This window comes from Aphelocoma coerulescens, chromosome 21, assembly GCF_041296385.1.
Source record: "Aphelocoma coerulescens isolate FSJ_1873_10779 chromosome 21, UR_Acoe_1.0, whole genome shotgun sequence".
Lineage (NCBI taxonomy): Eukaryota > Metazoa > Chordata > Aves > Passeriformes > Corvidae > Aphelocoma > Aphelocoma coerulescens.
This window is the reverse complement of record NC_091034.1, coordinates 6,843,698-6,855,486: the sequence shown is the minus strand read 5'-3', so window position 1 is coordinate 6,855,486 and position 11,789 is coordinate 6,843,698. Positions and strand designations below refer to the sequence as shown.

Here is an 11,789-nt window from a genome sequence, read left to right as displayed (position 1 = left end):
TGGTAGTTATACTTTCAAAAATCTCAGTGTATTTGGCAGAAAACAAACAAACAAACAAAAAAAACCCCACAGAGCTCCACGCCACAGTCCACAGCTTTTATAAAAGTGACAGGAGTACAAAAAGAAACAAAATACCACAGATGTAGCACATACACAAGGATGAAAAAAATTGGCATTTCCCTCCCTCAGATCTTTGGGGAATCTGCCCCAGGCAGCCACTCAGGTGTGGAAATGTAACCATGAGCCTAAATTTTACAGGAATTCTACTGGTAACTTCCTGTTAGCCATTATTTTTACCATAAAGGCCACTCTATATCCATGCTACAACCTTCCAGAAGAGTGGCAATTATTAAAATCCACTCATTTTAACTTAGTTTTTGTTCCCAAAAAGTCCATTTGAATGTTTTTGTAGCTACATGTGCACTTTTTTTTTTTTTCTGGCCAAAACTAATGGCTGTTCTTCAGAATTTTGAAAAGGAAAGTGAATTTTTAATCTTTCATCTACCACAAAAACAAATTTCCTTAAAAAAAAGGAAACTTAAGAGCAGCAGAAATAAAGATTTGCCTCAGTTTATGGTTAATATTCCTCCCTTCCATCTGTCACAGATACCTCTGAGATTCTTCACACAATCAGAAATTAGACAGATATTTTACACACAGGTCAGACCCATAACCCTGAGTTTCTAAAAGGCAGCCTTTTGTTGCACTCTTAGAAATAATATAAAAAACCACCACAAATGGATTTCCTCTTACCAGAAATGCGCAATAAAATGAAATTAAAATAACAAAACGGTTTCTTTACAGAAATACAGAGATCCTGCTTCCTTTGTCACCACAATTTTCAGTGTTTTTTTACCTCTAAGCAACTACAAGTATTTAACTCAGCACTCCATTTACACAGGGTATGTGTGTGTGAAGACTTGCATCTCAGTTTTGCCACATACACGATCGGAATGCGATATTTCCACGTTAAATTTTAGGAGGAAAACTCCTACAAATCTTAGATTTGCAGTCAGCAGTAGGTGCTCACCACTGCTCATTTCCCATAGTTTGCTTCAACCAAACCTATAAAGTTGTTTTCTGGGAGAGAAGGGGGGGGGGGGGGTCTCTCTTAGGATTATGGAATATCCTGAGTGGGAGGGGACCCACGAGGATCATCCAGTCCAACTCCTGCCCTGCACGGACGTTCCAAAATCCCATCTTGTGTTGGCCAAATCCTCCTGGAGCTCTGGCAGGTTTTGGGGCCCAAAAAGCCCTCAAGGCTCGAGCAGAGTGGGACAATCCCCTCCTTGGACCTCTTCCAGCTCTACACCACACAGGAATGATGGAGGATGCAGGAAACGCAGAGCAACAACCAGGAATTTCCATGATGCACCAATTCCATCCCTCTGCCAGCAGAATACAGTGGTGGAGCCACGTTTTCACATTTTTTTGGATGGGGAGGGAGACAGGAACTGTTTTCCCACAAGACACTGAAGTTCTTTCACCAACACAGGCTTGTACATGATTTGCAGCCAAGGAAAGACAACAAAGCCCACGTTTACCACATTCCAGGTCCTCTTTCCCAAAGCTTTCCTGGATCCTTCCCAGGTCCTTCCTGCTTCAAGTCCTGGGCTCAACCTGCCAGGAACTCAAAGGAACAACACATCCAGATTTCCTTGGAGCCACACTCGGTTGGAAGGATAAACCCCATTAATCGTAGGGCTCCAAATCCTTGGGGATCAGTGGCTCGGTGTCCTCGGTGGGCCCTGGTGGGGGCTGTGGGGCCATGGCCAGGCTGTGCAGGGTCTCCTGCTGGTGCTGCTTGGCTTTGTTGTAGAGCAGGACCCCCACGGTGACCAGGACAGTGCCAACAGCTGACAGGCTGGTGATCTTGTTCCCAAACACGATGATGCTGAGCCAGATGGACAGGGCGTGTTTGACAGTGCTGGCAACGCTGCAAACAACAGCAGGGGCATCAGGGAGAGCAGGGAGAGCAGGGGCAGCAGGGGCAGCAGGGAGAGCAGGGGCAGCAGGGGCAGCAGGGGCAGCAGGGAGAGCAGGGAGAGCAGGGGCAGCAGGGAGAGCAGGGGCAGCAGGGGCAGCAGGGGCAGCAGGGGCAGCAGGGGCAGCAGGGGCAGCAGGGAGAGCAGGGGCAGCAGGGGCAGCAGGGAGAGCAGGGAGAGCAGGGAGAGCAGGGAGAGCAGGGGCAGCAGGGAGAGCAGGGGCAGCAGGGAGAGCAGGGAGAGCAGGGGCAGCAGGGGCAGCAGGGGCAGCAGGGGCAGCAGGGGCAGCAGGGAGAGCAGGGAGAGCAGGGAGAGCAGGGGCAGCAGGGAGAGCAGGGAGAGCAGGGAGAGCAGGGAGAGCAGGGGCAGCAGGGGCAGCAGGGGCAGCAGGGGCAGCAGGGAGAGCAGGGGCAGCAGGGGCAGCAGGGGCAGCAGGGGCAGCAGGGGCAGCAGGGGCAGCAGGGAGAGCAGGGAGAGCAGGGGCAGCAGGGGCAGCAGGGAGAGCAGGGAGAGCAGGGGCAGCAGGGAGAGCAGGGGCAGCAGGGGCAGCAGGGGCAGCAGGGGCAGCAGGGAGAGCAGGGGCAGCAGGGGCAGCAGGGGCAGCAGGGAGAGCAGGGAGAGCAGGGGCAGCAGGGGCAGCAGGGGCAGCAGGGGCAGCAGGGGCAGCAGGGGCAGCAGGGGCAGCAGGGAGAGCAGGGGCAGCAGGGGCAGCAGGGGCAGCAGGGAGAGCAGGGGCAGCAGGGAGAGCAGGGGCAGCAGGGGCAGCAGGGAGAGCAGGGGCAGCAGGGGCAGCAGGGGCAGCAGGGGCAGCAGGGAGAGCAGGGGCAGCAGGGGCAGCAGGGGCAGCAGGGGCAGCAGGGAGAGCAGGGAGAGCAGGGAGAGCAGGGGCAGCAGGGGCAGCAGGGGCAGCAGGGGCAGCAGGGAGAGCAGGGAGAGCAGGGGCAGCAGGGGCAGCAGGGGCAGCAGGGGCAGCAGGGGCAGCAGGGAGAGCAGGGGCAGCAGGGGCAGCAGGGGCAGCAGGGGCAGCAGGGGCAGCAGGGAGAGCAGGGAGAGCAGGGAGAGCAGGGGCAGCAGGGGCAGCAGGGAGAGCAGGGAGAGCAGGGGCAGCAGGGGCAGCAGGGGCAGCAGGGGCAGCAGGGGCAGCAGGGGCAGCAGGGGCAGCAGGGAGAGCAGGGAGAGCAGGGAGAGCAGGGAGAGCAGGGGCAGCAGGGGCAGCAGGGGCAGCAGGGAGAGCAGGGGCAGCAGGGAGAGCAGGGGCAGCAGGGAGAGCAGGGAGAGCAGGGAGAGCAGGGGCAGCAGGGGCAGCAGGGGCAGCAGCTCTGCCATGTCCCACAGCCAGGCTTTACTGTCTGCCTTGCTCCTAAACACCACCTCAGATTCCCCTTCCAACCCCAACCATCCTGATTTCCCTCATTCTTCTCTTTGCAAATACCTTTAGTTTTCCTTTTTTTCTAACCACCTCAAATTCCCCTTCCAACCCCAACCATCCTGATTTCCCTCATTCTTCTCTTTGCACAGTCCCTTGTTTTCTTTGCTTTTCAACACCAACACAGATTCCACTTCCAACCCAAGCCATCCTGTGATTTACCTCTTTCATCTCTTTGCATACTACCTTTACTGCCTGGCTCCCAAGCAGAAATACTGAGCAGGAAAAGAAGAATATAAAATAGTGTTCTTGACAAAAAAAATACAAAATAGTGGTTTTGACCAAAAAATTATAAAATGGTGCTCCTGACAAAAAAATATAAAATAGTGCTCCTGAAAAAGAATATAAAATAATGTTCCTGAAAAAGAATATAAAATAATGTTCCTGACAAAAAGATAGAAAATATTGTTCCTGACCAAAAAAAAAAAATAGTGTTCCTTACAAAAAAAAAAATATAGTGTTCCTTACAAAAAAAAAAAAAAATAGTGTTCCTGTCCAAAAAAAAAGTAAAATATTGTTGCTGACAAAAAAATATAAAATGGTGTTCCTGGCCAAAAAAAAAAAAGTAAAATAGTGTTTCCTGACAAAAAACAGTGCTCCTGACAATTTTACCTGAAAGTCACAGGAGAAATTTTCCCCATCAAGGCATAGGCTGTGACACTCTGCAGGTGGAACAGGACTCCATCTATCAGGAGGAGAAAGACAATATCCTGGTTGTAGCTGAAGCTCCTCCCACTTTTCCCAATCACAGGCACATCCTAAATGGCAAAAAAAAAAAAAAAAGGAATTTAAGAGTTTAGTTCATGAGAAAAATCTAAAAGTAATTTTCCACCCAGCTGTTAGAAGCAGATGTAGTTTTACATTTAAATTTTAGCCCAACAAAGCCTAAAATATTTAAAGACATTTAGATCCTGACATTTTTTCTCCAAAAAAATTTGCTTTCAGAGAATTAATATTTCTGTACACCACAAGAATACCAACAAAAAGTCACCAAATATTCCAGATTTTGTTTGCAAGTCTTTACCTCAAACTTCAAATGCACTGAGACAAAATTGTGATTTGAACTCAAAAATCTTGAAATAAACTCAGGCTTTTTGGATTAACTCATGTCTATATTAAATGATTTCTTTTACAATTTTCTCTTTTTTACTCCCCCAATCTCTTGCAAATGTAAGATGAGTTGTATTTGAGGCTGATTTTAAAAAATGGGAAAGATGAAAGGTAAAATTTAAGATTAACCTTTGTTGCACATTCTGCTTACAATTAAAAAAAAACCCCTAAACTAATGATAATGATTTCAAATTACCATGAAAAATATCCAAGCTGGAATAAGCATAACCACAGCAGCAGCACTTGTGTAGAACTGAAGCTCTGGGGCTCTACAAAGGAGAGGAAAAAAAATATTAAAATGATTGAAAGCTTCCTTTTTCAAAGCAAAGATAGAGGTTTGCCCTCAGGGACTGAAGCTAAAAGGCACAAAACACCAAAAGCAGCTTTTTATCTCATGGCAAAATACAAATATATCGTGAAAAGTGTTTTTTAGCACAAGACTTTACTCTTGGTTTCAGTTTCATCAATAAAAAGTTGCTTTCTGCCCCCCCAACAATGCTAAGGATGGTTCCTGATTGCAGAATAAGGACTGATTTCTGTGAAATTATTATTTTGGGGGGATTTGCTGAGAGTTGTAGCTGATTATGAAACTTGGAGCTCAGGGGAGTTTTCTTTCCCTGATAAAATGATAAAGGTGATCAGATTTACACCTTCTGGTGTAATACAATGATAAATATTTTGTTTTCTTATACAGCCCTACTATAACCAAACCTGAAATATTTTGAATACTTACGAAAATCTGTATTTATCTCCACTGAGCAGTTTTTTGGAAAAGACGTTTTGCAAACTAGAAAAGAAAATTTTTAAAAAGTTTTCAAAATTACCATTTAGCTGTATTTTAATTAGGACAAATCAATCAATCAATCTTGTTTCCCTCAGGTGGGGAAATATTTTCTACAAGTACAGAAAGAAGTTTGGCCTAATGAAGTTTTATGATTTAATTTCAATAATGCTCTTAGATATGAGAGAGAAAATGAATAATTTGTTAAAAATGCATTTTCAATACCACCATTTCAATGCACTGTACAGAATTAACTACATTTAACAATTTTCTTTCAGCTACCAATGAAAGAAATTGCTTTTTTCCACAGTCTCACCAGTCCATGATGTTGGTGGAGAGAGCTGCTGAGAAGCCCAGGATGTTGAAGCTGATTTCAGTGGCTGTGCACAGAGCCAGCCCTCCCATCACAGGGATCAGGGAGAGATTCACCAGCAACCCTGCAAAAGAAAAGGGTCACTCTCAGTTTAACTGCTGCATTTTTAATGTATCCCACGTTGGTTTTTGAGAGAATTTTAAATTCTGAACAGCAAAGAAGAAGGACCACGCTGAACTTCAGTTATTTCAAGCCACAAGAATATTTCTTGACAGAAAAATAACAACAATGCCCTTGCACCAAACCCTTTTTAATTCTACATACTCATTAAGTTCAGACAGATCCTTCCAGCTGCATTTATTATATTTTGATGGACTTTCTTTGAAAATGGCTAATAAATAAAAGAGAGTAATTAAATCTCATTTCAGGACTCACCAGTGTATTCCCCCAATATCATCCGAGACATGATGACAGTGAAAATAGGAGCAGAGCTTTTCACAGTTTCTGCAAATGAAACTGCCACATTCTTCAAGCTGACCAGGCCCAGGACCACTGTTGCAAATCTGAAGCAGAAGAACATTACAAGAAATTAATTTTTAAGAAATGAAGGAATTAATTAGTGCACCAGAAGAAATTAAAATAATGCTTTAAGAGCTACTCGTAGACACCTGGCACAAAAAGAATTGCACTGTAATTTCTCCTGCACCTGCAAGGTCAGATCTATTTCTTTCAGCTTTGGCTTAAGTATGTATTTATTTAAAGCAAATAAAGGCACCCTTGGGCAATTGTGCAACATCTCTGGCTGTAGAGTGGATTTCCAGAAAACAAAGTTTATTTTTTAACACACTCCAAGGTTCGAGTGACCATTTTTTATGCCAAAGTTTTCAACAGGCTCAGTTGGAAAAGTGAAAATCTCCTGAGAAACAGTAATTCACTGAGGAAACTTTATCTGCAGTTATCCATCTTTAGTGTAAATTAGATATGCTACATAATTACCACAGTTTAAATCATGACATTAATTTAATTTATGGCTTATTTGATTATTCTTTATCAGTTTTGCAGGGTAGAGGAAACAAAACCATTTTTATTCCCTCCTCAACCACAAACTGATACAATCCCAGCACCCAGCAAACACTGACTTTGCAAAAGATAAATGTTAATAGCCTAGATCACTTTTGAGGCAAAAGGCTGGTAAATAATAACACACTAAACAAACACCAGCCTCAAAACAGAGCAGGAAGAAAGGAAATGGAAAGAGAAGTGTGCTCTGAAAAGAGGTAAATGTGATGGGAAGGCAAGGCAGCCAAAAAATTGTTGACATGTGGGAAAAGGAGCAACAGGAAACAAAAATAAGATCATCCTGGGATATTTCTTGGAGGAGAAAGGTGAATACTCCAAATACCTCATCAAGAATGAAAAGGCAGAGAGCCAGGAAAATACAGCTTTTGTTTAGAAAACCACAAATAGTAGCAAAGACAGTGCAGGAAATCTTTCCCCATTTACCTCATTAATCCAACAAAGAGCATGATCATGATGAAGTTAGGGGGGTAGGAGATGCGGGTTTTGTGCTGGTACAGACAGCACGGGACAAACATTTTGATGCAGCCAATGAAGGTGGTTGAAAGCATTTGAACAGCACCTAAAAGAGGATCAGAGAGGGGAAACAAAGCCAGATCAGATGCTGGAATACAACAAATCAAACAATGGGAGAACATTTCTTAGACAAACTTCTATGCAGTTAAGAGATCACTGCCTGGATTTTATATATTCTCACAAAAGCCCTTTACTTTTACATTTAAGCAAGGCAGCTCAATGAACTAAATGTTTATAAACCTGGTTCACAGATAAACTGCCCTTTGTTTGCCCCTTAAAAAAGAACAAATAACTAAAGTAGCCATTGGATAATGGAGATCACCAAAGGCAACTCTTGCACTGCACAGCTCTGGAGAGCATCAACAACTTACTCAAAACTTGACTGTTTTTAAACCCTCCAACACAGAAAACAAAATAATGACTTTTTTTCCCCCTGGAAGCTCCTCTGCAAGCAAAATTTCATCTTTCAGTGAGTGGAGGAAAGAAGAGTGTCAGAAACCACTTGAAAGGCCAAAGTCCCAAGTTCCCAGCCCCAAGATCCCTCCCCACATCTTCCAACCAGGCATTTTTCCCTTCAGCTGAACCATTCTCTCCCTCAGCTTTATATGGGATGGTCTGGTATTGCCAAATCATAGGATCATGGAATATCCTGAGCTGGAAGGCACCCACAGGGATCATCCAATCCAACTCTTATCCCTGCACAGACCCCCAACAATCCCACCCTGTGCCTGCTGGAGGCAAATGCTGCTGGAGTTCTGGCAGCTTTTGGGGCTCCCATTCCCTGGGGAGCCTGTTCCAGTAAAACAAATAAATCTCTCCCTGGAATTCAGGTGGAAAGGAAAGGCAGGCTACCTAGCATGCTGGGCTCTCCCTCCAGCAAGGACAGAATGTATTTGTTAAGGAACAGAGTGCAAAAGCTGAAGAAAAACCACAAAGTGAGGTAGATGAGAGCGTGGGAATTCCAGATGCCCAGGTCGGACTCGATGACCGTGGTCTCTGTGATTGTGATTTTCAGGACATTCTCCTCTGGCAAGCTGTCACTACGAGCAATCACAAACTTCTCACTCCTGTTAGCAAAGAGTGAGCCCAGCTGGAACAGGGATTTTCCCTTTGGCTTCTCCTTCAGCGGGGTTGGACTCGGGGCCTCCGGTGTCGGGGCACTTGTCACGGCCGACATGGTGAGGTGAAGAAATGAGTATTTGTCCTTCACACAAAGCAACACTGACACGGCTTTTGTCGAAACAAAAATGTCATGTGATTAATGTTTCATCTCCCAGGGGCCTGGAAAACTGGGCTTGGTCCTCCAAAAAACATCTTGCATGAATACAAGCTCCACACGCTTCCTCATGTGGGCTGTTCCATGTTTTCTGCCTAAGAGGGGAAAAAAGGGAAAGAAGAAAGAAACGTATGACATTTTACATCCCTAATGCAGCAAAGGTAGCACATTTCACATGTACTTTATGAAAGATAAAGAGACTTCTGTAATCTTTTAGACTGGATTTTGACCCCCTAATGTCCTGATGCCAAGATTAAGCAACAAGAATTTATCTTAGGGAGGGTTTTTTTTTCTGGAATAGCACATACAGACACACCAGACTTTGTGGTTTAATGTCCTTTTTTCCTCTGAAGCACCTCAACACAGCCTAGAATTGCAACTAACTCCTCTTCCAGATTCTACAGTGTCTTTGATCTCTGTCTTTAACCACTCCCCAGGAAAATCTTCCCAACCCAGCAAATCCAAGCAGGAACCTCTGCCCTTTGTACTAATTAACCTGTTTTCAACCCGAGTCAAAGACAGTAATCAATAATCAAGGGCTGTAACTCCCAGTAATCACAAACACAGTTACCCTGGTAAATGTATCCACATGTCCAAGAGCTTTCCAGTGGGGTTATTTATTTATTTCCATGTGAATAATGCAACCTTCCTCATTTTGCCCTACCTTGCAATTCAATATTAGCACTTGCAACTAATTCTTACAGCCTTTTAAACAGACTTGGCAGCAAAAGGCATTAAATGATTTGCAACTAGAGATTTTTTTTCTTTTACAAATTACACAAAATGTGGGAAGTTACAGCAGCAGAGTAGCGACACCAACAAAACCACCCTGTGATCTTTACTCCTCTCATAATCAATGGCAGGAGAAATACAGGAGTTGTAACAAGAGCTACTGCACCTGCCCTGATTCTGTGAACAGTTCACAGTTTCCTTTTGTAAGGTTTTATTTTTGCTGCTTTTTAGATATCTAATGTGGCATCTCAAATAAATCACAACGAGGTACTAAGGAGTTAAATATCTCATGTCAGTCTCAGTATCCTACACAGCAGCTACTTCACAGTGAAATTTTCCATTCCTCACATTCTCTAGTTATTACAGCCATATGCTGAAGATTTCCATCCCCATCTCCTTATCACTTCCCATTTTTCTAGGAATTCATGCCAGCAGCACACTGAGGTATGGGACCCTCTGATACGATCACATTAAACCACGAACTTGTGGTGATCCAGTTTAACACAACACTTTGACAAAAGATACACATTCTCCAAGAGAATTTGTTAAGAAAAATGGATTCTTGACTCCTCCTCCTTTTCCAGGCCATTAAAAAAATACCCCTCTACGTTCAAAATAGTTAATTAACACAGCTCTTTAAATATCTTTTCTGTTTATGCAACTTAATTAAAACCAAGACCAATTAAGCCCAACCAAAGCCCCACCCTCAGCAGCGCTGCGATATCAGATTTGATATCTCCGATTCCACACATGGCAGGAAGCAGAACAGCAAATAAGAACAAAACTACTCCCCTAAATTACTGACCTGCTGGCTTAAATCAACTGGAAAGTCTAAATGGGCTGAAAGAGTTCTCCATCTGGAACTAATTCAGTCTTCCTCCCTCAAGGCCAACCAGCCGCTGATGTTTACCAACAGATGAAAACGTGGCAGTGGTTGGCAGTTGTTTCTCTTGGATTACACACAAAGACTCAATCTCCCAGCTCAAAAGAACCAGCAGCGTGCAGCGCCTCTTACACTCCTTGTATCTTCTCCCAATCCCTAGCTACCCTACCAGTAACAATGTATTAAGGTGGAAAAAAATATCCAAAAAGAACTTTACCAAGTCGGCTTTACACAAAATGAAACTAAAGCTCAAATGTGTTGCAAGGGTTTGGGAAGCTAAGGCTGATCTGACAGTGAAAAAACAAAGGTTTGCGTCCATGACCCTTCATCTGTTACACAAAAGGTCACCCAAACGTTGCTGCCAAGGCAGCAGATGCGCAAAACTCAGCAGCCCGAGCAAGCTGCGGATATTAACACTGCTTCACTAATGGCAACGAGAGCATCCAAGATGTTACAAACACTACAAATACAACAGCAGAGTTATTAACAGATCCCATACAGAGAAAGACGCTGAAAGAGCTTAGGACTTTGTGGCACTCCAGATGTGTTTCTGCTCACCCACTGCCAGAGCCTTCCCTCCGCATTCCGAGCCGGCTCCCCGCAGGCCATTCCCATTCCCATTCCCGCCCGCGTCCCGGTGCCCGCAGCTCCCGGTGCATCCCTCTCGCCGGAGCAGCCGGAGCGGGGTTCGGAGCCCTCCGCGGGAGCACCGCGGCCCTTCCGACCCAGCCCTGGGGCCCAGGGGCTTTTCAGCACCGCCATCCCCCTACCCAGGCCCGCCTCGGGATCCTTCTCTGCGGCAGCGCCCGCCGCTCCCATCCCTCCGCTCCTTCCTTCCCTCCGTCCCCGGAGCCCTCAGCGCATCCCGGCCGGCACCTGGGCGCTCTCCGCTCGCTGCTGCCGCAGCCCCGGCGCTCCCACGGCTCCGGTAACGCCGGGCTCCGGCAACACCGGCCGCGTTAACGCCGGGGTAACGCCGGGCTCCGGCAACACCGGCCGAGGTAACGCCGGGCTGCGGTGACGCCGGGGTAACACCGGGCTGCGGTGACACCGGGCTCCGGTAACGCCGGGCTCCGGTAACGCCGGGCTCCGGTAACACCGGGCTGCGGTAACGCCGGGCTCCGGTAACGCCGGGCTGCGGTAACACCGGCTCCGGTAACGACGGGCTCCGGTAACACCGGGCTGCGGTAACGCCGGGCTCCGGTAACACCGGCTCCGGTAACACCGGGCTGCGGTAACACCGGCTCCGGTAACACCGGGCTGCGGTAACGCCGGGCTCCGGTAACGCCGGGCTCCGGTAACACCGGGCTGCGGCCGCCCATCCCCTGCCGTGCCCAGAGCCCCGCGCCGGGCGGGGAGGAGGGTCCGGCCACGCAGCGCCCCGCCGGGCCCCGGCGGCTGGACGGGCACCGCGGAGCCGAGCGCCGGGCTCGCCCCTTTGTCACCGCGGCAGCGGGGAGGCCATTTTACCAAAACCACGAGGAAATCGAGCAGAGCAAAAGGGAGTTACAGGGCACGCACAGCCGGGTAGAACCGCGCAGAGCCCCGCCGGGCGCTTCGCTGCGGACAGCCCCTCCATCGAGCCGGGCGGGATGCCCAGCGCCGCGGGGACCCCCGGGGCGGAGGGGCGGGAGCGCGGCGGCCCCGCCGCCCGGGAGGATCCCAGGGAGGGCTTCCCGCCCGTGCCGGG

At 47.3% G+C, this 11,789-nt stretch overlaps 1 protein-coding gene across 3 annotated transcripts; it reads right to left on the bottom strand.

Moving 5' to 3' along the window:
* Positions 1-320: 320 nt before the first annotated feature.
* On the bottom strand, positions 321-11,766 carry SLC35E2B (solute carrier family 35 member E2B). 3 transcript variants are annotated; one of them, XM_069034711.1, is made up of 9 exons: positions 11,621-11,766; positions 8,061-8,579; positions 7,119-7,254; positions 6,051-6,178; positions 5,619-5,739; positions 5,255-5,308; positions 4,718-4,790; positions 4,024-4,169; positions 321-1,936 (listed from the first exon to the last, which is right to left on the bottom strand). In XM_069034711.1, the coding sequence occupies exons 2-9, from the start codon at positions 8,383-8,385 to the stop codon at positions 1,693-1,695; spliced, it is 1,227 nt and encodes a 408-aa protein (XP_068890812.1). In that variant the 5' UTR covers positions 8,386-8,579; positions 11,621-11,766; the 3' UTR covers positions 321-1,692. The 3 variants fall into 3 exon arrangements, with proteins under 3 accessions (XP_068890812.1, XP_068890814.1, XP_068890813.1); XM_069034713.1 differs by lacking the exon at positions 11,621-11,766 and adding an exon at positions 10,599-10,618; XM_069034712.1 differs by lacking the exon at positions 11,621-11,766 and adding an exon at positions 10,022-10,563.
* Positions 11,767-11,789: the final 23 nt, after the last annotated feature.

What these genes read in the sequence shown, in the direction of transcription:
- SLC35E2B (XM_069034711.1), bottom strand. Translation starts at nt 8,385, where the DNA reads ATGTCGGCCGTGACAAGTGCCCCGACACCGGAGGCCCCGAGTCCAACC. An exon ending in GATATTGGGGGAATACACTG is followed by an intron (nt 5,740 to 6,050) that starts GTGAGTCCTGAA and finishes TTTCTTTTGCAG; the next exon opens with GGTTGCTGGTGAATCTCTCC. An exon ending in TCCACCAACATCATGGACTG is followed by an intron (nt 5,309 to 5,618) that starts GTGAGACTGTGG and finishes TTTCTTTTCTAG; the next exon opens with TTTGCAAAACGTCTTTTCCA.